The sequence below is a fragment of the Dipodomys merriami genome, unplaced genomic scaffold, assembly GCF_024711535.1.
Source record: "Dipodomys merriami isolate MVZ:Mamm:240054 unplaced genomic scaffold, mDipMer1.0.p SCAF_52, whole genome shotgun sequence".
Taxonomy (NCBI): domain Eukaryota; kingdom Metazoa; phylum Chordata; class Mammalia; order Rodentia; family Heteromyidae; genus Dipodomys; species Dipodomys merriami.
Window position 1 is genome coordinate 5,991,862 of NW_027206091.1, and position 22,967 is coordinate 6,014,828.

Genomic DNA, 22,967 nt, shown 5'->3' on the forward strand with positions numbered 1-22,967 from the left:
TCCGGTTTTCTGGTGGTTTATTTGAGATAGGAGTCTCACTGTCTCTCCTGCCCGGGCTGGCTTTGAACCGCGATCCTCAGATCTCAGCCTCCTGAGTAGCTAGGATTACAGGCGTGAGCCACCAGCGCCCGGCTTGGGTCACATTTTTTATATTTTAGTGTTGAAGATAATTAGGGGGACAAGGGGGGAAGGTAATTAAGATTACTGTGTAAATACAATATTTGTGTCAGCCAGATTTCAAGTACGGGCAGGAATGCCATAGTAATTTGCTGTTGTTTCTTTTTCCAGGTTGCCAAAGAAAGTGTACTTCAGTTTTACCCGAAAGCCAATATTGTAGCTTATCACGACAGCATCATGAAGTATGTGCTACTGAATTATATTGTAAAATTCTGCCTGCTTTTTTTATTATTATTTGCCTCTCTTGGGGCTTAACTCAGCCTGGGCTTTGTCTCTGAGCTTCTTTTGCTCAAGTCTAATGTCCTAACACTTGAGCCACAGCACCACTTCCAGTTTTTTCTGAGTAGTTTATTGGAGATAAGTCTCATGAGCCAGGCACCTGGTGCTCTCACCTGTAATTCTAACTACTCAGGATGCTGAGATCTGAAGATCACAGTTCAGAGTTGGAAAAGTCCGTGAAACTCTTATCTCCAATGAACCACGAGAAAACAGAAGTGGAGCTGTAGCTCCAAGTGGTAGAGCACTAGTCTTGAGTGCAAAAGCTCAAGAACAGTGCCCAAGCCCTGAGTTCAAGCTCTACAACCAACAACAGAAAAACTCAGAGACTTCTGCCCAAGCTAGCATTGAACTGTAGTCCTCAAATGTCAGCCTGCTGAGTAGCTAGGATTGCAAGCATGAGCCACTGGCACTTGCTCGCTATCTGCTATGAATTTTTAATAAAATGTTTAAAGTATAAGACATCTATTAGATCTAAAGTCATTCTGCATTTTTTAAGATGACTTCACTAGACTAATTAAAATGAGATAATTGTGCACATGTAAGTTAACTGGCATTCTTTTTAAAATTGTGATGAGATGTTTTAATATTCCTAATAGTTATTTAGAAATTTAGTTATTTAGACCTTTTGCTATTATTTTAAATAAGATATTTTAAGTTATGTTTTTTGTATAAAATTACCCAGACTTTGTGAAAACATATTTTATCTTATTCTAGCTGTTTTTCTGAGTTTAAAGGGTTCTTATCCAAAATAATCTGTTTATTAGGATTCTGACATATGAAACATAAAGCTGAAAACTGTAGTGGGGAAGGGACTTTTCTATTATATAAATACATTAAGTAAAGAACTAATTACATAATTTTGAGGGTGTTGGGGAAAAGAAACTAAGCATAAGTTACTGTGTATTTGTGGGAATTAAACCTAAGGCCTTAGGCATTCTAAGCAAGTACCACAGATCCTTCCCCTCATCCCCTGGTATCCTTTATGTACAGTTGTCTAGCTCACAAGGAAATGGTGTCCAAAATAGCCCTTGTTGGAAGTACTCAAATTAGTCTTAAATTTTTCCAGAGCATTTGGATCTCCAGTTAATTTTTTTTCTTCTCCAAATGTGTAGACCTGCCTATATCCCCATAATCGTCTAGCCTTTGTTGCTTTCCCAGGACTGCTAAAAGTGGAGACCCCAGGGGCCTGAACCCTGCCTGCTCCTGACCACGTGAGGCAAAGCCACAGGCCAGGCAGACCCTGGGAACGTGTTCTCTGTGTGTTCCCAGGCACTGCCTGTCCTGCGAAGGCCTGGTGGGACTAGTGAGGTCATGCCATCTTTCTGCCAGTTTAAGATCCTCGTTATGTACCCTGGATTGCTGGCCAGAAAGTATAGGAATTTGAGGGAAATAATGTCTTAAACTTTTTTTTATGTTTGGAAAAAAGTCAGACCTTACTTTACTTACTTTGGTACTGTTACTACTTTGTTAATCTTCTCAGGATTGTTGTATTGTGAAGATGTTGGATGTGGCCAGTTTGGGTAACCATTTTGTCTTTCTTTATAGTCCTGAGTATAACGTGGAGTTTTTTCGGCAGTTTATATTGGTGATGAATGCATTAGATAACAGAGGTAAGCATACTAATACTTAAAAACTCTTAATATTTCCAAGTCCTAAAAGGACCAAGGCATTGTTTAAAGCTGGCCAGTGGATTGCAATTTTCTCTAGAGCTAACATTATGATGGTTTCAAATTCTTGAAATGTGTGTGAAAAAAAGTGGCTTTCTGTGGAGATCTAATAAATATAGATTCCAAGTCTCACCTGAGACAAGTCAAAACAGTGAATGGGCCTGAACTCCCTTTTTTTTTTTTTTTTTTTTCCCAAACTCCTCTAAGGAGTCTAAAGTACAGTCAGTACTGGGAGGCTGGGAAGGTGGCTTGGTAGAGTGCTTGCCTTGTATGCATGAGGCCCTGGGTTCAATTCCTCAGCACCACATAAGCAGAAAAAGCGAGAAATGGCACTGTGGCTCAAGTGGTAGGGCGTTAACTTTAAGCTGAAGGGCTGAGGGACAGCACCCAGGCCTAGAGTTCAGCCCCCGCGACCAGCAAAAAGTAGATAGATAGATACCTGAGATAGATACCTGAGATAGATACTGATGGGATGACCAGATACTAAAGTATCTGCTATACTAAGACTGAATTTTCTTAAGTACATACATTATTCTATTTGAAATGGTGTTTTAATCAGGTGTCATGTGTATGAATGTGGGGTTGCAGATGCCAGTGGCTCACACCTATAATCTTAGCTACTCAGGAGACTGAGATCTAAGGATCATGGTTCAGAGCTATCCCTGGCAGGCAAATCCATGAGATTCTCCAATTAACAAAAAGCCAAAAGTGCAGCTGTGGTTCAAGGGTAGAACACTAACCTTGAATGGAAAAGCCAACCGAGAGCATGAGACCCTAGGTTCAAGAAAAAGAAGACCTTTGTGGCTAGGCATGTAGCTCAGTGGTCAAGCATTTGCTTAGTATCTTCAGTCCCTGATTACATCCCTGGCACTGCAAAAATAAAACAGTACCTCTTGCTAACTGGTAATTTGTTTGTGTTGTAGCTGCCCGAAACCATGTTAACAGGATGTGTCTGGCAGCCGATGTTCCTCTAATTGAAAGCGGAACTGCTGGTTATCTTGGTCAAGTAACTACTATCAAAAAGGTGAAGAAAATCAAGTGTTTTTATTTTCCAAATCATTATTTGAGACCTCAGGGAAGAAATTTACAGTATAAGCAGGCCAATACCCAAAGTGTGAGGACACTCATGTCATTTAAAACTAAGAGATGATTGATAGCCAAGGCCCTGGATTCCATCTCTAGAATCCCTCAAGAAAATGCACTTTAAGGAGGTCACAATGTTCAATAGGAAATGTATTCATTACCTTATTCATATAACTAATCGCTCTCTACAATATCTTTACAGTAAAAAATACATATTAAAAAAAAGAAAATATACTAAATCCCCTATTAAAAAAACTAAGCATGCTATAAAAGTACCCCCAAAGAGACTATAGGGAGAGAGGTCTTTTGTCTTTGTGCCACTTTGTTTCAGTTATTTTGTGTACTAAAATTCTTCAGCTGGTAAGCATAATAAGCTTGCTATTAAAAAGGATTGTTGTTAGGGGCTGGGAAGGTGGCTCAGTGGTAAAGCGCTTCCCTTGCATGCATGAGGCCCTGGGTGCGATTCCCCAGCACCACATAAGCAAAAAGAAAAAAAGCCGGAAGTGGCACTGTGGCTCAACTGGTAGAGCGCTAGCCTTGAGCCGAAGAGCTGAGGGACAGAGTTCAGGCCCCATGACCGGACCCAAAAATAAATAAATAAAAAATAAATAAAAAGGATTGTTAGAGCCTGGCACCAGTGGCTCACGCCTATAATCCTAACTATTCAGGAGGCTGAGATCTGAGGATAGTGGTTCAAAACCAGCCTGTGCAGGAAAATCTGTGAGACTTTTTTTTTTGGGGGGGGGGGTCCGGTCGTGAGGCCTGAACTCTGGGCCTGGGTGCTGCCCCTTAGCTCTTCAGCTCAAGGCTAGCTCTCTACCACTTGATTCACAGCACCACTTCCGGCTGTTTTCTTTTTGCTTATGTGGTGCTGAGGAATCGAACCCAGGGTCTCAGGCATGCAAGGCAAGCACTCTACCACTGAGCCACCTTCCCAGCCCCTCTGTGAGACTTTTTATCTCCAATTAACTACCAGAAAACTGGAGCTGGGCTCAAGTAATAGAGTGCTTGCCTTAAAAGCGCCCAGGCCCAGAGTTCAAGCCCCATGACCAATCAAAAAAAAAAAGCACGAAAAATAGAACAAATTATATGTACTCATAACCAAGTGTTATAAAGTCACTTACAGTTCTTTTAAGAAATGAAACATTTGTAAATACATTTGAAGAACCCTTTTGCGGGTTTAGGAAGGATGAAAAGAATGCTGTGCTTATTAAGTCTGTTAGGATTTATCCGTATTAAAAGTGTGGCTCGGGCTGGGAATGTGACTGATTGGTAGAGTGCTTGTCTAGCATGTGAAGCCCTGGGTTTGATTCCTCAGTACCACAAACAGAAAAGGCTGGTGGTGGCACTGTGGCTCAAGTGCCTGCCTTGAGCAAAAGAAGCTTAAGGAGAATGCCCAGGCCCAGAGTTCAAGCTCCAGGACTGGCAGAAAAAAATGTGGCTCCAGCTAGTTGTGGTGCATGGGGAAGGTGAGCAGGATGATTTCAATAAAACCTTTCTGGGCTATTAAATACAGCAAGACCTTGGGGCTGGGAAGGTGGCTTAGTGGTAGAGCGCTTTCCTTGCATGCCTGAGGCCCTGGGTTCGATTCCTCAGCACCACATAAGCAAAAAGAAAAAAAGCCAGAAGTGGCGCTGTGGCTCAAGTGGTAGAGCGCTAGCCTTGAGCTGAAGAGCTGAGGGACAGCGCCCAGGCCCAGGGTTCAAGCCCCAGGACTGGCAAAAATAAATAAATAAATAAATACAGCAAGACCTTATCCAAATAAATAGGGTCTTCCCCCCCCCAAAAAAAAAAAATTATAGGCAGAGGTTGGTAGTGGCTCAAATTTTTCTCTTTGTCTAGATAACTTTTATCATGAGATTTTAAGGTTGTATGTCTCATCGAATTTCCCCTTTTCAGAAAGCTCTTTGTGTTTCTCTTGGTTCTTTTCATTCTTTAGAGTGATCAGGTAAACATCTCATATGTGCCATTAAGTACACTCTGTGCCAGGCCGGTGGCTCCTGCCTCTCATCATAGCTACTGAGGAGGCTGAGTGAGATCTGAGGATTATGGCTCAAGCCAGTCAGAGCAAGAAAGTTCCCGAGACTCTTATTTCCAGTTAACCACCAAGAAATCTGGAAATGGAGCTTTAGCTCAAATGGTAGGAGTGCTGGCCTTGAGCACAAAAGCTCAGAGACATTGAACAGTCCTTGAGTGAAAGTCCCAGGATCAGAACCAAAAAAAGGTACAATTTGTATGTGCGTGCACATGTGCATAGTACTAGGAAATGCTGTATTGAGCTACACCTTTCTCCAGTCCTTACATTTATTCATATTTTATTTTTAAAAGTTTTTGACATAGGGCTGGCTCAGTGGCCCTGGGTTCGATTCCTCAGCACCACATAAGCAAAAAGAAAAAAGCCAGAAGTGGCACTGTGGCTCAAATGGTAGAGCTCTAGCCTTGAGCTGAAGAGCTGAGGGACAGTGCCCAGGCCCAGAGTTCAGGCCCCATGACTGGACCCCAAAAAAAAAAAAGTTTTTAAGATAGAGTCTCAGTAACTTTGCTTGGGCTAGGCTCAACCATAATCTCACCAGTAGCTGGGATTAAAGATGTGTCACCATACCCACCAAAGTACAATAGTTCTCATTTGGCTTGGAGTCAGTAATGTTCACTGAGCAACATGTCAGAGGACCCTTGGTTTAGTCCTAGTTGGTTCATGTAGCTTTGTATAAGGAGATTCTTTATCTAGAACATAAAGAAATAAAGATTTTGGAGTCACTAGGTTTTTTTGTTTGTTTGTTTTGTTGGTTGTGGGGCGTGGGCGCTTTTCCTACGCTCTTCAGCTCAAGGCAAGCACTCTACCACTTGAGCCACAGCACCACTTAGGGTTTTCTAGTGGTTTATTGGAGATAAGAGTCTCACAGACTTTCCTGCCCGAACTAGCTTTGAACTGTGATCCTCAGATCTTAGCCTCTTGAGTAGCTAGCATTACAGGCGTGAGCCACTGCGCCTGGCTTTAGGTTTTTAAAATTCTCATGAACACAAAAACTTGGAATGTAGATGAGGAAATGAAGTATTTGCAATTTTTTGTGACCTTATAAATGTTGAAATACTAGTGTCATGGAATAAATTTTGTTTTCATGTCCTGACTTTGTAGGGTGTGACGGAGTGTTATGAATGTCATCCTAAGCCAACCCAGAGAACTTTCCCCGGCTGCACAATTCGTAACACACCTTCAGAGCCTATTCACTGCATCGTTTGGGCAAAGTATCTATTCAAGTAAGGCTGTATATTTCTGAACATTTTTTAGTTGTTATGATGGGAAATGAGGTCATTTTTACTGAAATATCAGAGGCCGTACTTACATTTAAATACGGTGAAGGAACACTGTAGTTGCTTTTTTGTTATGTTTCTTGGCTTAAATTAAGTTCAGACAACATTCATTGCATGCCTTGGAAGCATAGAAAGCTTAGTCTCATATTGGAGACAGACATGTAACTAAATAAATAACATATATATATATATATATATATATATATATATATATATATATATATATATATTTGGAGATGTGAAACATTCTTATAAATAATCTATTTTTAAAAATCACAATGGGGGATGGGAATGTGGCTTAGTGGTGGAGTGCTTGCCTAGCATGCATGAAGCCCTGGAGTTGATTCCTCAGTACTACATAAACAGAAAAGGCCAGAGGCTGGGAAGGTGGCTCAGTGGTAGAGTGCTTGTCTCGCATGCATGAGGCTCTGGGTTCGATTCCTCAGCACACATAAACAGAAAAGGCCGGAAGTGATGCTGTGGCTCAAGTGGTAGAGCACTTGCCTTGAACTAAAGAGCTGAAGGACAGCTCCCAGGCCCAGAGTTCAAGCCCTACAACCAACCAATAAAAAAACCAAACAAAAGAAAAGACCAAAAGTAGAGCTGTGGCTCAAGTAGTAGAGTGTTAGCCTTGAGCAAAAGAAGCGCAGGGGAAGTGCCCATGCCCTGAGTTCAAGCACCAGGACTTGGGGGGGGGGGGGGAATCACAATAGGTAAGACTGTTATCTTCAACTAACCACCAAAAAGTCAGAAGTAGAGCTGTGATTCAAGTGGTAGAGTGCTAGCCTTGAACCCAAAAAGCTCAGGGATAGTACCTGGATCCTAAGTTCAAGCCCCTGGACTGGCACACAAAATCATAGTGGAAGGTAAAAATATTTTGTGGGGGGCTCGGAAGTTGGCTCAGTGATAGAGCGTTTGCCTTGCATGCCTGAGGCCCTGGGTTCAATTCCTCAGCACCACATAAGCAAAGAAAAAAAAGCCGGAAGTAGTGCTGTGGCTCAAGTGGTAGAGCGCTAACCTTGAGCTGAAGAGCTGAGGGACAGCGCCCAGGCCCAGAGTTCAGGCCCCACAACCGGACCCCCAAAATTTTTTTGTGTGGGTCTTAAGGCATAACTCAGTGACAGAGTATTTGCCTCATATGCTCATGACCCCTAGGCTCAGCCCTCAGCATCAAAAAATGAATGAAAGAAAATAAGTTTGTGTTGATAGAGAACTTTAGCCTAAAGCCATGGATATGAAGAACATCCGTGACCAAACGAACCATGGTAGAGGAAAGATGGGATTGAAATAAGGGCCAGAAAACCTGGCACATGAGATCCCAAATGGGAGAGATGTAAAAAGTAAAAGGAAGAAATGGGTTGATGGTTCAAGTGGTAGATTGCCTGCATAGCAAGTTTTGGGCCCTGAGTTCAAACCCAGGCACTGAAACCTGAAAGAACGTAATTTTAGCACAATGAGGTTGGTGGGAAGATCGTGCCAGTACGTTGGAACTTTTAACAGCACCAGGGCCTATTGTCTCATGCCTGCAATCCTAGCCTATCAGAGAGCTGAGAGCCAGAAGATTGAAGTTTAAAGCCAGCCTGCGTGGGGAAGTGTAAGACTCCCATCTCCAGAATAGTCAGCAAAAAGCCTGGCTAGAGGCATGGCTTAAGTGAGGGGAGGCATGACATAACTAAACAAGCCAGCTGACCCAGTTCAACATCTTGAGTAAAAGTGCTCCCCAACCCCAAAAAAGCTGATAGTAGATGTAGATGTACTTGTATTGTGGCTCCAATTAACATGCCAGCCATCCACACCCATGGTTTCTAGAGTGGAAATGTATCAAATGTTCACTCTCTTCCTGCTAGACATTTGGGATATCCCAAAAAGCGACACCTATTTCCTCATAGGTGTCTATGGTGAAATGCTTTTGACATAAATATTCTCTCTTCTTCAATTACAGCCAGTTGTTTGGAGAAGAAGATGCTGATCAAGAAGTGTCACCTGACAGAGCTGACCCTGAAGCTGCCTGTAAGGAAACTTTCTTGTCCTGTGGGCTTCTTTTGTCCGTTTGGTTTTTCTTTTTGGTCAGTCATGGGGCTTGAACTCTGGGCCTGGGCACTGTCCCTTAGCTCTTCAGTTCAAGGCGAGGGCTCTATCACTTGAGCCACAGCACCACTTCCGGTTTTCTAGTGGTTTATTGTAGATAAGAGTCTCACGGACTTTCCTGCCTGAGCTGGCTTTGAACTGTGATCCTCAGATCTCAGCCTCCTGAGTAGCTAGGATTAATTAACTGGGGCTTGAACTAAAGGCCCTGCACTTGTTAAGTAGCTGCTCTATCACCCTGAACCACGCCCATGACTCCTGTGCTTTTTATTAGAGACTGCTACCATTATTCTGCTCATTTACCATTGGTATTTTATTTACTCTTATGCTCTAGATAACATTATGTATTATACTTTTCACCTAATGTTTACCAAAAGGGTTGTTCTGGTTTTTTTTGGGTCCGGTCGTGGGGCCTGAACTCTGGGCCTGGGCACTGTCCCTCAGCTCTTCAGCTCAAGGCTAGTGCTCTACCACTTCAGTCACAATGCCATTTCTGGCCTTTTTCTTTTTGCTTATATAGTGCTGAGGAATCGAACCCAGAACCTCATGCATGCAAAGCAAGCGCTCTATCACTGAGCCTCTTTCCCAGCCCCCCGGGTTGTTCTGTTTTACAAGTAAGGAAATCAAGATGAATCAAAGTTTCACAAATCTAATCAATTCGAGCTGAGAGCTGGTCTTGATTCTGCTAGCAAGTCTGCTTTGAGCTGGTTCATATGTGACCTTCAGAGCCTGAGGCAGGGAAAGATGACAACAGGCCTCTCTCTCTCTCTCTCTCTCTCTCTCTCTCTCTCTCTCTCTCTCTCTCTCTCTCTCTCTCTCTCCCCCTCTCCCTCTCTCTCTCTCTCTCTCTCTCTTTCTCTCTCTCTCTCTTTTTGGTCAGCCCTGGGGCTTGAACTCAGGGCCTGAGTACTCTCCCTGAGTTTCTTTGGCTCAAGTCTAGCACTTGAACCCCAGCGTCACTTCCAGCTTTTTCCTATTAGTTAGAGATAAGAATCTCAAGAACTCCCTTGCTCTCTACCCCCAATCCTCAGATTGCAGCCTCTTGAGTAGCTAGGATCACAGGGTGAGCCATGGGAACTAGCTAGCTTTCTTTCCCTTTGTCCTTCATTGCAGAAGGTGTGGCTCATAGGGGGCTTCTTGAGTGAACCCTTCCTCCTGCAGGTCAGTGAAAGCTTCATTCTACACTGAAAACAAATGTTTATTTTGCAGGGGAACCAACAGAAGCCGAAGCCAGAGCCCGAGACTCCAATGAAGATGGTGACATTAAACGCATCTCCACTAAGGAATGGGCAAAGTCCACAGGATATGATCCAGTGAAACTTTTCACCAAGGTTGGATTCCCCTTCCCTGCTTCCTAGCTCAGACTGAGGAACCCCACAAATGCTAGACGAGTGTCCTGCTACTGCACTTCCTCCCCAGCTAGGTTTATAGTCCAACTGTGCATAGACCATAGGGTACAAAATTGAATGAAGGGTCTTTGTAGGTTTGTGCTAGTGACATCCCAGAGCAGTAGTCAGGGCAGGGCAGGCTTGGGAATTTGAGCACCTATCTTGGTAGGTGGCTGCTGTCTTGTCAGCTTTCCTTCCCTCATTTCCACATACCTACCTTTGCTTCCTGCTATTCTCACCTTGGAGTCTCCTCCCTGCACACATCTTCCCCTTCCAGTTTGGGTTTCTTTTTGTTTTTTTTGGGGGGGGTCAGTTCGTGGGGCCTGAACTCTGGGCCTGGGCGCTGTCCCTCAGCTCTTCAGCTCAAAGCTAGCACTCTACCACTTGAGCCACAGCGCTACTTCCAGCTTTTTTCTTTTTGCTTATGTGGTGCTGAGGAATCGAACCCAGGGCCTCATGCATGCAAGGCAAGTGCTCCACCACTGAGCCACCTTCCCAGCCCCCCCTTCCAGTTTGATTGGCATATTCTGAACCTCCTGAGTTGCTCTACACCACTGTATACTATCTTCTGCTCGATATTTCTAGAGAACTAGACCACTTTGCAGACACTTAAGATAACCATCACCTGAAACCTTATCACATTTTTATGTGATGATATCTTAGTTTACAAACTTGTGGTTTTGCAATAATTATTGGTGTTTCTAGAGATTTCTGGTATGTCATTTTTGCTTACTTTTTATTTTGGAAGAAGAAGGCACATCTTAAATAGTTCACATAGTTGAAAACTCAGAGCACTAAAGAAACAGCATGTTGAGAATGTGTGTCTCCTTTTTTGGCCTGTAACCACAAACCCTGAGATACTGCTCTCTTATATTGCTGAGTATAGTGATTGTATTCAGTTCTTGGTATGTGTTTGTGGAACTCCTTCATTTATATAGTTCTACTTCATAATGGATTGTGGAGTTTGGGAGAGACTTTTTGTAAGGTAATTCAGGGCAAATCAATAGTTTTTTTGGTTTTTTTTTTTTTTGAGGGGGTGGTCCAGTCATGGGGCCTGAACTCTGGGCCTGGACACTGTCCCTCAGCTCTTCAGCTCAAGGCTAGCGCTCTACCACTTGAGCCACAGTGCCACTTCCGGCTTTTTTCTTTTTGCTTATGTGATGCTGAGGAATCAAACCTAGGGCCTCGGGCATGCAAGGCAAGCGCTCTACCACTGAGCCACCTTCCCAGCCCCCAAATCAGTAGTTTAAAGGTGCTTTACCTCTCTTTCTCTAGGGTACTTTTGCTTTTTTGTGGGTGTTCCTGTTCTCGGGCTTACACTCAGGTCCTGCGAGCTTTTCCTGAGCGTTTTTGTTCAACGCTACTGTTCTACCACTTGAGCCACAGCTCCCCTTTGGGCTTTTTGGTGTTTCGTTGGAAATTGGTGTTTCATTGTCCATCCTTGGCTGACTTTAAGCCTCAATCCACACATCTCCACCTCCCAAGTAGCTAGAAATACAGGAATGAGCCATTGGCACCCAGCTCTACTGCTTTTTTTTTTTTTTCCCTTCCTGTCATGGAGCTTGAACTCAGGGCCTGGGCACCGTCTCTGAACTTTTGCTCTAAAGTCTAGTGCTCTACCACTTTGAGCCATAGCTCCATTTCCTGGGTTTAGGTGGTTAATTGGAGATAAAAGAGTTTGGAGAGGGGCTGAGAAGGTGGCTCAGTGAGTGGTAGAGCGCTTGCCTTGCATGTTTGAGGCCCTGGGTTCGATTCCTCAGCACCACATAAGCAGAAAAAGCCGGAAGTGGCACAGTGGCTCATATGGTAGAGCGCTAGCCTTGAGCTGAAGAGCTGAGGGACAGTGCCCAGGCCCAGAGTTCAGGCCCACAACCAACAGAAAACAACAACAACAACAAAAGAGTTTGGCAGACTTTCTGCCTGGGCTAGCATTTAACCATGGTCCTCAGATATCAGCCTCCTGAGTAGCTAGGATTGCAGGCTTGGTGCATCAGTGTCTAGCCAGTTCTACCATAAAAATTGCTGGGCATCAGTGGCTCAGGCCTGTAATCCTACCTGCTCAGGAGACTGAGATTTGAGGAGCAGGGTTCAGGCTAGTCCTGGGAGAAAAGTCTCTGAAACTGTTACCTCTCGTAACCTACTCAGAAAAAAGCTGCAAGTGGGTCTGTGGCTCAAGTGATAGAATGCTAGCCTGGAGCACAAAGGCTGAGAGATACGTGAGTTCAAGCCCCAGGAGCAGCAAAAAAAAAAAAGTTAAAAATTGTTACTTGACTGGCATGGGAAGTGTCGTTAAATGAGATTTCGTAGTGTAATAGTTATGTCAGTTTAATTTTAAGCATTTTTTTTTTCAGCCTGAGCTTGTAGGGTTCTTGAGATTTATCTTTCCTTTTAAAGCTTTTTAAGGACGATATCCGGTATCTGTTGTCAATGGACAAGCTTTGGCGGAAGAGGAAACCTCCAGTTCCGTTGGACTGGGCGGAAGTACAAAGTCAAGGTAAGGTGTGCATTTTAGTCCTTGAGACACCTAAGCTGGAAATTCCTTCACTTAAAGTCTTCTAGAGCAGAAGAGCCAATCACATTGGGATTGAAAGGTCACAGGAGACTGGAGATGCCCCTTTGGAGCAGTTCCCAACTTGCTGGGCAACCGGGAGCCTACAGGCACTTCTTGGGCACTAACTGTGCTGGGCCTGATTTTTAGCATCCTGCTAATTTTTACCCAAGCTCTCAGCAGTCCTATGGGGTCCTGCACTTTCCCATCTCAACCTGGACAGTTTCTTCTACACTTACCATTATTTTAATAATAATATTTTCATGTTTTTTTCCTTACTGGCCAATGACTTTTAATTGCTTTTTTTTTTAATTTTAGGAGAAGAAACTAATGCCTCAGATCAACAAAATGAACCCCAGTTAGGTCTCAAAGACCAGCAAGTTCTAGATGTAAAGAGCTATGCAAGTCTTTTCTCCAAGAGCATTGAGACCTTAAGAGTGCTTTTAGCAGAGAAGGGGGACGGAGCAGAGCTCATATGGGATAAGGTTTGTTTGAAAGTGTGTGCCAATTACTTAGGTGTTCAGTGTGTCAGTTATCCACACTTAGCAATAACCTGAGACTTCATTTTGTGTTCTAGTTCTGTGGTATAGTTTTTTCTTGTTGTTTTTGGCCAGTTGAGGGGCTTGAACTCTGGGCCTGAGCTCTGTTCTTCAGCTCCTCAGCTCACAGCAAGTGCTCTACTACTTGAACCACAGTGCCATTTCGGTTTTCTGGTGGAGATAAGAGTCTCATGAACTTTCCTGCCTGGGCTGGCTTTGAACCATGACACTCAGATCTCAGCCTCCTGGGTAGCTAGGATTACAGGCGTGAGCCACGTGCGCCCAACTGGGTATAGTTTTTGTTGAATTGAGTTTTTGAAAGTTTCAACTGATTTAGGAAAATACTTGAAGCGATCTTAAGAACACACTGGTAGGGCCTGGGAAGGTGGCTCAGTGGTAGAGTGCTTGCATGCATGCATGCTTGCATGCATGAGGCCCTGGGTTCGATTCCTCAGCACCACATACGCAGAAAAAGCCACATGTAGTGCTGTGGCTCAATTGGTAGAGCACTTGCCTGGAGCTGAAGAGCTGAGGGACAGTGCCCAGGCCCAGAGTTCAGGCCCCATAACCAGCAAAACACACACACACCATACTCTCTCTCTCTCTCTCTGTCCCTCTCTCTCTCTCTCTCTCTCTCTCTCTCTCTCTCTCTCTCTCTCTCTCTCTCTCTCTCTCTCTCTCTCTCTCTCTCTCTCTCTCCCCCTCCTCTTTCCCCTCTCTCTCTCTCTCTCTCTCTCTCTCTCCCTCCCTCCTCCCCTCCCTCCCTCCCTCCCTCCCTCCCTCCCTTTTGGAGATAGTAGCTCATTGACCTCACTGACTGGACCTTCAAAATAACAAAATCGTCCCTGCCCTTTTCCTCCCACATGTTGGGGATTGAGTGTGCAAGTCATATGCTCAACTACTGAAATACACCTAGCCTGTGGTTGTTTTTGTATTTTTGGTGTTTTGTTTTGGTTCCGGTCCTGGGGCTTGAACCTAGGGCCTGAGGTGGTTTTTGTTTTATTTTGTTTTTTTTTATGGGGCTTGAACCCTGGGCCTGGGCAATGTCTCTGAGCTCTTCAGCTCAAGGCGAGCTTTCTGGTGGTTAATTGGAGATAAGAGTCAGGGACTTTTCTTCCTGGGCTGGCTTTGAACCATGATCCTCAGATCTCAGCCTTCTGAGTAGGTAGCTACTCGGTTTTTTTGCCCAAGGCTGGCTCTACCACTTGAGCCACACAGCTCTACTTCCTGCTTTTTTGATAGTTTAGAGGAGTCTTACACTCTAACCATAGTTAGCTTTGAACTGCTATCCTCAGATCTCAGACTCCTGAGTAACTAGGATTACAGGTATGAGCTATCAGCACCAGTAAAGGAAAGTAATACTTAACGCTGCTCTACAGTTAGATGTGTTTTAATTTCTTGTTAATAGTATATTTCTGACCTTAGAAGCTAATGAGCCCCTGTCTCCTACATGTCTTATCATCCCCAGGCTACTTCCTGTAAGTAGCCCTTCCCTGACCGCTTCTCCCTCGAGACCCACTGGTGTGCCCTGACTGTCCGCAGTGTTGTGATCGCATGAAAGTAAGAGGCTGAGTGAGTTTGTGGGAAGCTGCCTAACTGCTTCACGTGCTTGCAGGATGACCCGTCTGCCATGGATTTTGTCACTTCAGCTGCAAACCTCCGGATGCATATTTTCAGCATGAACATGAAAAGCAGATTTGATATAAAATGTAAGTCTTGAACTTCATTCATATCATCAAACCTTAGCACTTTTTTTTTCTTTCTTAACAGCTAAATAATGTTCCATCTTTTCCTCCACCACCCTCTTCCCCCGCCCCCGCCCCCCCCCCCCCCCCCCCCAGCAATGGCCGGGAACATTATTCCTGCCATCGCTACCACCAATGCAGTCATTGCTGGATTGATAGTGTTGGAAGGATTGAAGATTTTATCTGGAAAAATAGACCAGTGTAGAACCGTGAGTATTCTTATAAATTTGTAAGAAGAACATTGCCAGGTAGCTCACATCTTGTGATTGGTGCTGACTATTCAGGAGGCTGAGATCTGAGGATTCTGGTTCAAAGCCAAGAAAGTCCCTGAGATTCTTTATCTCCAGTGAATTACCAAAAAGCCAGAAGTGAAGTGTGGCTCAAAATGGGTAGAGTGTTAGCGTTGGGAAAAAGCTCAAGGACATATTAAGACCCAGAACTGATGAGAAATATATTAAAAATGAAAACATACTCTATGGATTTTTTTCTTAACTAAAAGTGTGAAAAATGAAAACAAGTTGCACTTATCTCATGTGTTTAAGAAAGCACATTTGCTGTTTTAGTTTTCAGGTAGGATCTTACCATTTGGGGTGGGAGGCATCTCATGCCTACTTCAGACTACATTATCCTGTCTACTATTTCCATATCGCTGGTGCTCACAGCCTGTGCCACCACACCTAGCATCCACGTATTATCCTTCTTATGGGTTGCTGAATTATCTCTGCTTTTCTTTTTTTTTTTTTTTGGGTCCAGTCGTAGGCCTGAACTCTGGGCCTAGACGCTGTTCTTCAGCTCAAGGCTAGTGCTCTACCACTTGAGCCACAGCGCCACTTCCAGCTTTTTTTTCTTTTTGCTTATGTGGTGCTGAGGAATCGAACCCAGGGCCTCAAGCATAGAAGGCAAGCGCTCTACCACTGAGCCACCTTCCCAGCCCCTTATCTCTGCCTTTCTGTTTTTGTTTTTTGCTGGTTTGGTTAACAAAATTTGCTGAACTCTTAACAAGATTAAACACAAATAGAAGAAATGCCAGGAGACCACAGGAAGTTGAGATCAAATCTTCATTTTGTGTCTCCAGTATAACAGGGGTTCTGTAGATATCCCCAAGCTTAAAGAAATAAGTGTGTCAGTAAGTCTACCCAGACAGCAAAACCTGCACAGCTTTGTCCCTACAAAGAGTACTGGTCAGCTGAGAGTCAGTTCTTCCCCTTTCCCCGCCACCGATTTATTGTAGTTACCACAGAAGCTTTGGAAAGAAAGTCCCTTTGGTGGCTGACATCTATGAGAGCATTATCATTAATTGCCAAAGTGAGTATTGGTCTTGTGGAGAGGCAGGCTGGATGTTGAGCATGAACCCAGGGACAGCCCCTGAAACTGTACTGTAGGGAGAAGGGATAGACAGAGGAGAAGCTTATGGGAGCCCAGCCTTGTACTTGGAGCTGACTGAAAAAGAAGGTTGGAAAACCAGACTCTGAAAAAGATCATGATCTTTGACATCTAGAAGGGACTGTTGGTGTCACTTTTACCTGGGTATAAACAAGTGACAAGATTTCAGATTGGTATACTGTGATTGTGAACACTTATTTGTGATGCTGATTTTTTTTTTCCACCTGAAGATTTTTTTGAATAAGCAACCAAACCCAAGGAAGAAGCTCCTGGTGCCTTGTGCGTTGGACCCACCGAATCCTAATTGTTACGTGTGTGCCAGCAAGCCCGAGGTGACTGTCCGCCTCAATGTCCATAAAGTGACCGTCCTCACCTTACAGGACAAGGTGGGTGCCAGGGCCACCACGGCTCATTCCTTCACAGAGCTGTAGGGCCTGCACTGATATCCCCCAGCATGCATCTTCTTGCTGGCTTGTCTGGCTCTTGATGTGTCCTTCCTGCCTGAGAAAGACATGAGTGTATCTGTGTGGAAGAGGTTCCACAGGAGTGAGTGACACAATGTCTAGGCATAGGTTCTGCTCTTGTTTCCTAGGTAGGGGGTCAATTGAGTAGTATTGACACGTTCAGGATGTCCTTAAATGACCCTACTGGTACAGTGAGCATTTACTCTTTGGGTGACAATGTCTCCTTACTAGTAAAGTGCAAGTACAGTTGGTAGCTTTGCATTAAAGGATTAGGGTACCAGTGGCTCGTGCCTATAATCCTAGCTATTTAGGAGGCTGAGATCTGAGGATCACAGTTCAAAGCCAGCCTGAGCAGGAAAGTATGAGACTCTTATCTCCAATGAACCACCAGAAAACTGGAAGTGGCGCTGTTGTCTCAAATGGTAGAGTCCTCTCCTTGAGCTGAAGAGCTGAGGGACAGCGCCCAGGCCCAGGATTCAAGCCCCATGATCCCCCAAAAGGGGTGGAGGCTTGGGTAACTTGGAGTTTTCTGGGTGTTCATGATGGTAGGCAGTGCTTACTCCTACCAAATCAGGACTGTTCTGTCAGCAGGCATTTGGAGATGGTTCAAAGTTTTCAAAGGTGAGCTGGTCCCCGTGCACTGATTTAATCCAGAATCATGTGCATACCTGGCTTCCCCTGCAGATCTTGTGTGGCAGAAATGGTGGAACCTGACCCCATTCATTATTGATGAAGTGGCATTTTCTTTCTTTTTTAATTGTATAGGTGGTGGTGTACAGAAGAGTTAACAGGGAAGTGGCGCTGTAACTCAAGTGGTAGAGCACTCACCTTGAGTTGAAGAGCTGAGGGACAACGCCCAGGCCCAGAGTTCAAGGCCCACAACCGACAAAAAAAAAAAAAAAAAACTATACAGAAGGGTTAACAGTTACATAGGTCGGGTATTGAGTGTTTGTTTTTTTGTTTTTGTTTTTGTTTTGGTTGGTCATGGGGCTTGAACTCTGAGCTTGGGCTCTGTCCCTGCACTCTGCAGCTCAAAGTGAGCGCTTTACCGCTTGAGCCATAGCGCCACTTGCGGTTTTCTGGTGGTTTATTGGAGTCTCACGGACTTTCCTGCCTGAGCTGGCTTTGAACCATGATCCTCAGATCTCAGCCTCCAGAGTAGTTAGGATTACAGGCATGAGCCACTAGCGGCTGAGTACGTTTCTTTTTGAACAGTGTCACCCCTTCCTTTTTCTCCCAGTGAAGGAATGTTTTTTGTTGTTATTACTTTTTTTTTTTTTTTTGGTCGGTCGTGGGGCTTGAACTCTGGGCCTGGGCGCTGTCCCTCAGCTCTTCAGCTCAAGGCAAGCACTCTACCACTTGAGCTACAGCGCCACTTCCGGTTTTCTGGTGGTTTTATTGGAGATAGAAGTCTCATGGTCTCTCCTGCCCGGGCTGGCTTTGAACCGTGATCCTCAGATCTCAGCCTCCTGAGTAGCTAGGATTACAGGCGAGAGCCACCAGCGCCCGGCTGTTATTACTTTTAATAGCTGGGAAGCTTGTCATGTCCCAATTTCCAAGTCACTGAGGTTATTCCTGTAATTGTCACAAATGTTCCAAGATGGGGGAGTGAGCCCCTAGATAGTGACTGGCCTTTCTTCCAGAAGTGGCTGTGCAGGCAGGGCACACTGACTCGCACTCACAGCTTAGTCACAGAAGCAGCAGGTTTGGGCAGGCTAACATCAGAGTGTGGATATCCCACTCACTTTCCCAGGTAACGATCACTTTGACTTTAAAGCTAACATCTCTCAGGACTCCTCCTTGGTAGTGGGTCTGTGGAAGGATCCTGCATTGTTTTTGAGGAGCAGGTGGGAGTTGACAGAATTGATAAATACATGTTGGGATTTAAAAACAGACAGCAATGGGGAGGGATGGGATCAATCTGAGTTCTAAATGCATCTTCCATCCCAGAGCTGGTGTAGACTGAGAGTAAGTGGTCTAGTGTGTGGCCCTATTCTGATTCTGTAAGGAAAATAAGTAACAAGCCATTAAGGACTATGGGATACCTTGTTCAATCTGATTTGCCCCTGTGGTCAAGTGTGAGGATGGAAGGAAGTGAAATCCCCCAGTCATCTTAAAGAAATAACTCCGTTCCTTTCCTTGAGCAAAGGGGAAATTGAAACCTATACAGAAAATAACGCTTTTGTTTGTTTTTTGCGGACTTTAAATTGCCTCTATTAATACTGCCATATTTTCCCCTTGTAGATCGTGAAAGAAAAATTTGCTATGGTGGCACCAGATGTCCAAATTGAAGATGGCAAAGGAACAATCTTGATATCTTCAGAAGAGGGGGAGACTGAAGGTATTCTGGCCTTCATTTACCCTCTGACTCAGATGGGCTGTGGGTCTATGCGTCCATTGTCTGCGTAGTGCTTGGTATCACAGTGATGGGTTGGTGTTGGTCTGGGTTGTCCTCTGTCTGGCTTACAATGTCTTATACAGATCCAAAGCCATGGGTTCAGTCCCCCTTGCCAGACAAACAGAACATTCAAATAGGTGATCCTTTTGTGAGTGTGAGTGCATTTGGTAAAAGCTTCTGTTGAAGTTTCTTTACCTTCTTTTTTTTTTCTCTTTTTTTTTGGGGGGTGGGGGTAGGGGGTCCGGTCGTAGGGCCTGAACTCTGGGCCTGGGTGCTGTCCCTCAGCTCTTCAGCTCAAGGCTAGCACTCTACCTCTTGAGCCACAGCGCCACTTCTGGTTTTTTTCTTTTTGTTTATGTGGTGCTGAGGAATTGAACCCAGGGCTTCATGCATGCAAGGCAAGCACTCTATCACTGACCCACCTTCCCAGCCCCTCTTTACCTTCTTTAGATGATACTAGTCAGTCTGATCACACTGTTTTCTCCTGTAGCCAGGCAATGGTGGCTCATACCTGTCATTCTAGTTACTCGGGAGGCAGAGATCTAAGGGTCACAATTTGATGCCAGCCCAGCCAGGAAAGTCTGTGAGACTCTTGTCTCTAGTAAACTACTAGAAAACCAGAAGTGGAGCTGTGGCTCAAGTGGTAAAGTGCTAGCTTTGAGCCAAAGAGCTCAGGGATAGCACCTGGGCCCTGAGTTCAAGCCTTATGACCAACCCCAAAAATAAAAAAAGTTGCCTCCTGTACTCTACGCTCCCAACTTGGGCTCTTCACATCCAGGTTTTGCCAGTGTGATACTACTTGTGCAGGTTGGAGGGTCCACTTTGATTTGCCCATGACCTATGTGCTCAGTGGTGGTTTATCCACTATACTTCCCCGGATCCTGATGAGGATTTGGAGGTTCAGCTTTCTCTTGTCTTTGTCTCCCTCCCTCTCTGCGCTGGAAATCAAACCTGGAGCCTCCCACCTGCTAGCCAGCCACTCTTCTACCACTGAGCTGCAACCCTGCCCTGTCCTTGATGAATCTCAGACTTAGTGTCAGGACTCTTGTTTGGTGGTAGCTATTGTTCAGTAATGGTTGGGAATATTAGGTCATGTGTAACTGAAGGTCATCTATTGACTGAGTGCTAGTTTATGCAAGCACTGTTAAGACAGCTGTCTTTACCCCAGAGTAAAACAGTTAAGGGTTTGTGTGTGAATACACTCACCCCTTCGTTTTCATCAGCTCTTTTGAAATTTAATGTACAAAATGGAAACGGATCAAGAATCTCTTGAGCTTTCATGAGGATATCCTCCATGGGATACCTGAGGCTTCAACTAGAGTTGATTGTCTCACCATTCTGGAAGCTGGAAGTCAGCTTTCTCCCGAGGCCTTTGTGCAGTCCTGCTGTGTTCACACGCACGGCCTTCCCCACGGGTCACACACACCCCCACCCCCCCAGGACACACATCCCCAGTGTCTCTTATGAGTTGGATGAAAGCCTGCCCTTAAGGGCTCATTTTTACTCACCCCCCCTTAGAATGCAAATCTCCAAATAAACAGGCACATCTCACCTACCAGGGGTTTAGGATTCAAAATAAGAATTTTGGAGGGACACAATTTAGCCCTAACAGTGGCTTTTTTTTTTTTTTTTTTTTTTTTTTTGGTCAGTTGTGGGGCTTGAACTCTGGGCCTGAGCACTGTCCCTCAGCTCTTCAGCTCAAGGCTAGCACTTTACCACTTGAGCTACAGCGTCACTTCCGGTTTTCTGGTGGTTTATTAGAGATAAGAGTTTCGGGGGGATTGGGTGGTGGGGGAGGGAGGATGGGAAGGGTAAACAAAGGAGGAGGCTACAATGCTTGATAAGAAATGTACTCGCAAAATCAGAGGATACTGAAAATATCAGTTACTTTCTGCCTTCTAGAGGCATTTAGAGAACCAGCTTTTTTCCTGACTCATTTTCCCCAACGATCACATCCTCCTCAACATAGTACAGCCACCTTCTCTACCTTCCCCAACCTTGCCATCTTTTCTATTGTGTTTAGAATAAATGGACTCCCCCCCCAAAAAAAAAAAAAAAAAGAAATGTACTCGCTATTTGCCCATGTAATTGTAACTCCTCTGTACAGTATTTTCACAATAAAAAAAAAAGAAAAGAAAAATTGAAAGAAAAAAGAGTTTCACAGACTTTGCTGCCCGGCTGGCTTTGAACCTCAATCCTCAGATCTCAGCCTCCTGAGTAGCTAGGATTACAGGCGTGAGCCACCGGCGCCCAGCTTTTTTAATGGTCACAGTGGCTTTTTTAAATGGCCACAACTGGACTAGGAACACATAACTGAAATATTCACGTTCTTTCTGCATTTCCTAGCTAATAACCACAAAAAGCTGTCCGAATTTGGAATTCGAAATGGCAGCCGCCTTCAAGCAGACGACTTCCTCCAGGACTACACATTGTTCATCAACATCCTGCACAGGTGGGAGCTGTGGCTGGGGTCCAAGTGCACAGTTAGGATGAGGTGGAGGAAGGCCGTTTTCCTCCCCTCGGCGCCACTGTTGGTGGGAGACTACAGCACTGGGTTCCTTAAAAGTAGACCCGGAGGTGGGACCCCAGTCAGAGTCACACCCGACTTCACAGATCACAAGACAGTTCTCTACACCAGACTGCAGAACATTCACATAACATATGACACGGCATGGAAAGGTTCTTTGCCCGTGTGTTAATGCCATGAAAGACCAGCACTGGTCCCGGTGTGTCATCTTTGTGGCGAGGTGGCTTTTGTAAGGTTGGTTGTTCAGGGAGTATTCCATATTGTACCTGGTTTGTAAAAGGCAAAAAGTGACATGAAAGACTGGACGAGGGTTCAGATCTTGAGGCTGGGACATGGGGTCGCTGGCAGTGGAAGAAAGGACATCACAGTACAGAAGAGGAGACCAATTAGGTGGGGGATTATCATGCTTTTTCACTCTCTGGGAACAGCTCCCCCTAAGACATGTACCTATTTTGTTTGACTTTGATGCGTGTTCTTGGGAACTCATGTCCAGAACCACATCCCCAGCCCCTAGAGCGCCAGACCGCTGTGGCCATGTGCGGTGATAGGGCACAGTGCTGGGTATTTGGGCATAGGCTGAAGTGGTCGTGGCTGAGACCTGACACGGGTGCTGGGCACCAGCAGTGTGGTATTGAGTGGGTCCTGGTTTAAGGTGTGACTCTCTTGCAGCGAAGACCTAGGAAAGGATGTTGACTTTGAAGTTGTGGGTGATGCCCCAGAAAAAGTGGGCCCCAAGCCAGCCGAAGATGCCGCCAAGAGCATCACCAATGGCAGCGACGATGGCGCCCAGCCCTCTACCTCCACAGGTGAGCCATGGCGTCGGCCCCCACCTTGCTGGTAACATGCAAGACCCAAAACACTGGAGGGGGTCTCAGGGTTAGTGTTGACGTTGTGATGGAGCTTTGACTTAGGGAATGCTGAGGACATTTTACACGGGGAGACATAACTTTGTGTTATTCCTCTCTCCAAATGGCAATGGCCTGTGCGTGATTTCTGTATGTGGGATAGGCACTCCAAGTCAGTACATCTGCACATCGTGTGTGGGGGGTATGTTGACTGGTACAGGAGTGTGCTGCCCAGCGCTCCTTGTAACACGTTTGCTTCTGGTGTTCCTGAGCATCTTGGGAATGCTGGGAAAGTGTGGCCCTCTAAATAAGTCATAGCTGTCCTATAAGAAAGTTCCTCAGATGCCAGGCGTTGGTGGCTCACGCCTATAATCCTAGTTACTGAGGAGGCTGAGATCTGAGGATCACAGTTAGATGCCAGCCCAGGCGGAAAGTCCATGAGACTCATCTCCAGTGTACCACCACTAGAAAACCAGAAGTGGCTCTGTGGCTCAAAGTGGTAAAGTGCTAACTTTGAGCATAAAAGC

The 22,967-nt window shown here is 45.0% G+C and overlaps 1 protein-coding gene across 3 annotated transcripts in view; it reads left to right on the forward strand.

Annotated features, from left to right (window-relative positions):
* Uba2 (ubiquitin like modifier activating enzyme 2) overlaps positions 1-22,967 on the forward strand; it is a 31,595-nt gene that overhangs the window by 6,746 nt on the left and 1,882 nt on the right. For 2 of the 3 annotated variants that reach the window (XM_069998584.1, XM_069998583.1), the window contains exons 3-16: positions 289-359; positions 2,002-2,066; positions 3,047-3,147; positions 6,343-6,464; positions 8,461-8,528; positions 9,813-9,934; positions 12,386-12,485; positions 12,858-13,024; positions 14,694-14,787; positions 14,920-15,032; positions 16,437-16,592; positions 18,915-19,011; positions 21,415-21,520; positions 22,265-22,401. In XM_069998584.1, coding sequence (XP_069854685.1) covers positions 289-359; positions 2,002-2,066; positions 3,047-3,147; positions 6,343-6,464; positions 8,461-8,528; positions 9,813-9,934; positions 12,386-12,485; positions 12,858-13,024; positions 14,694-14,787; positions 14,920-15,032; positions 16,437-16,592; positions 18,915-19,011; positions 21,415-21,520; positions 22,265-22,401 — 1,519 coding nt within the window. The remainder of the gene's footprint in view (positions 1-288; positions 360-2,001; positions 2,067-3,046; positions 3,148-6,342; positions 6,465-8,460; positions 8,529-9,812; positions 9,935-12,385; positions 12,486-12,857; positions 13,025-14,693; positions 14,788-14,919; positions 15,033-16,436; positions 16,593-18,914; positions 19,012-21,414; positions 21,521-22,264; positions 22,402-22,967) is intronic. The other variant, XM_069998585.1, reaches the window with a different exon arrangement.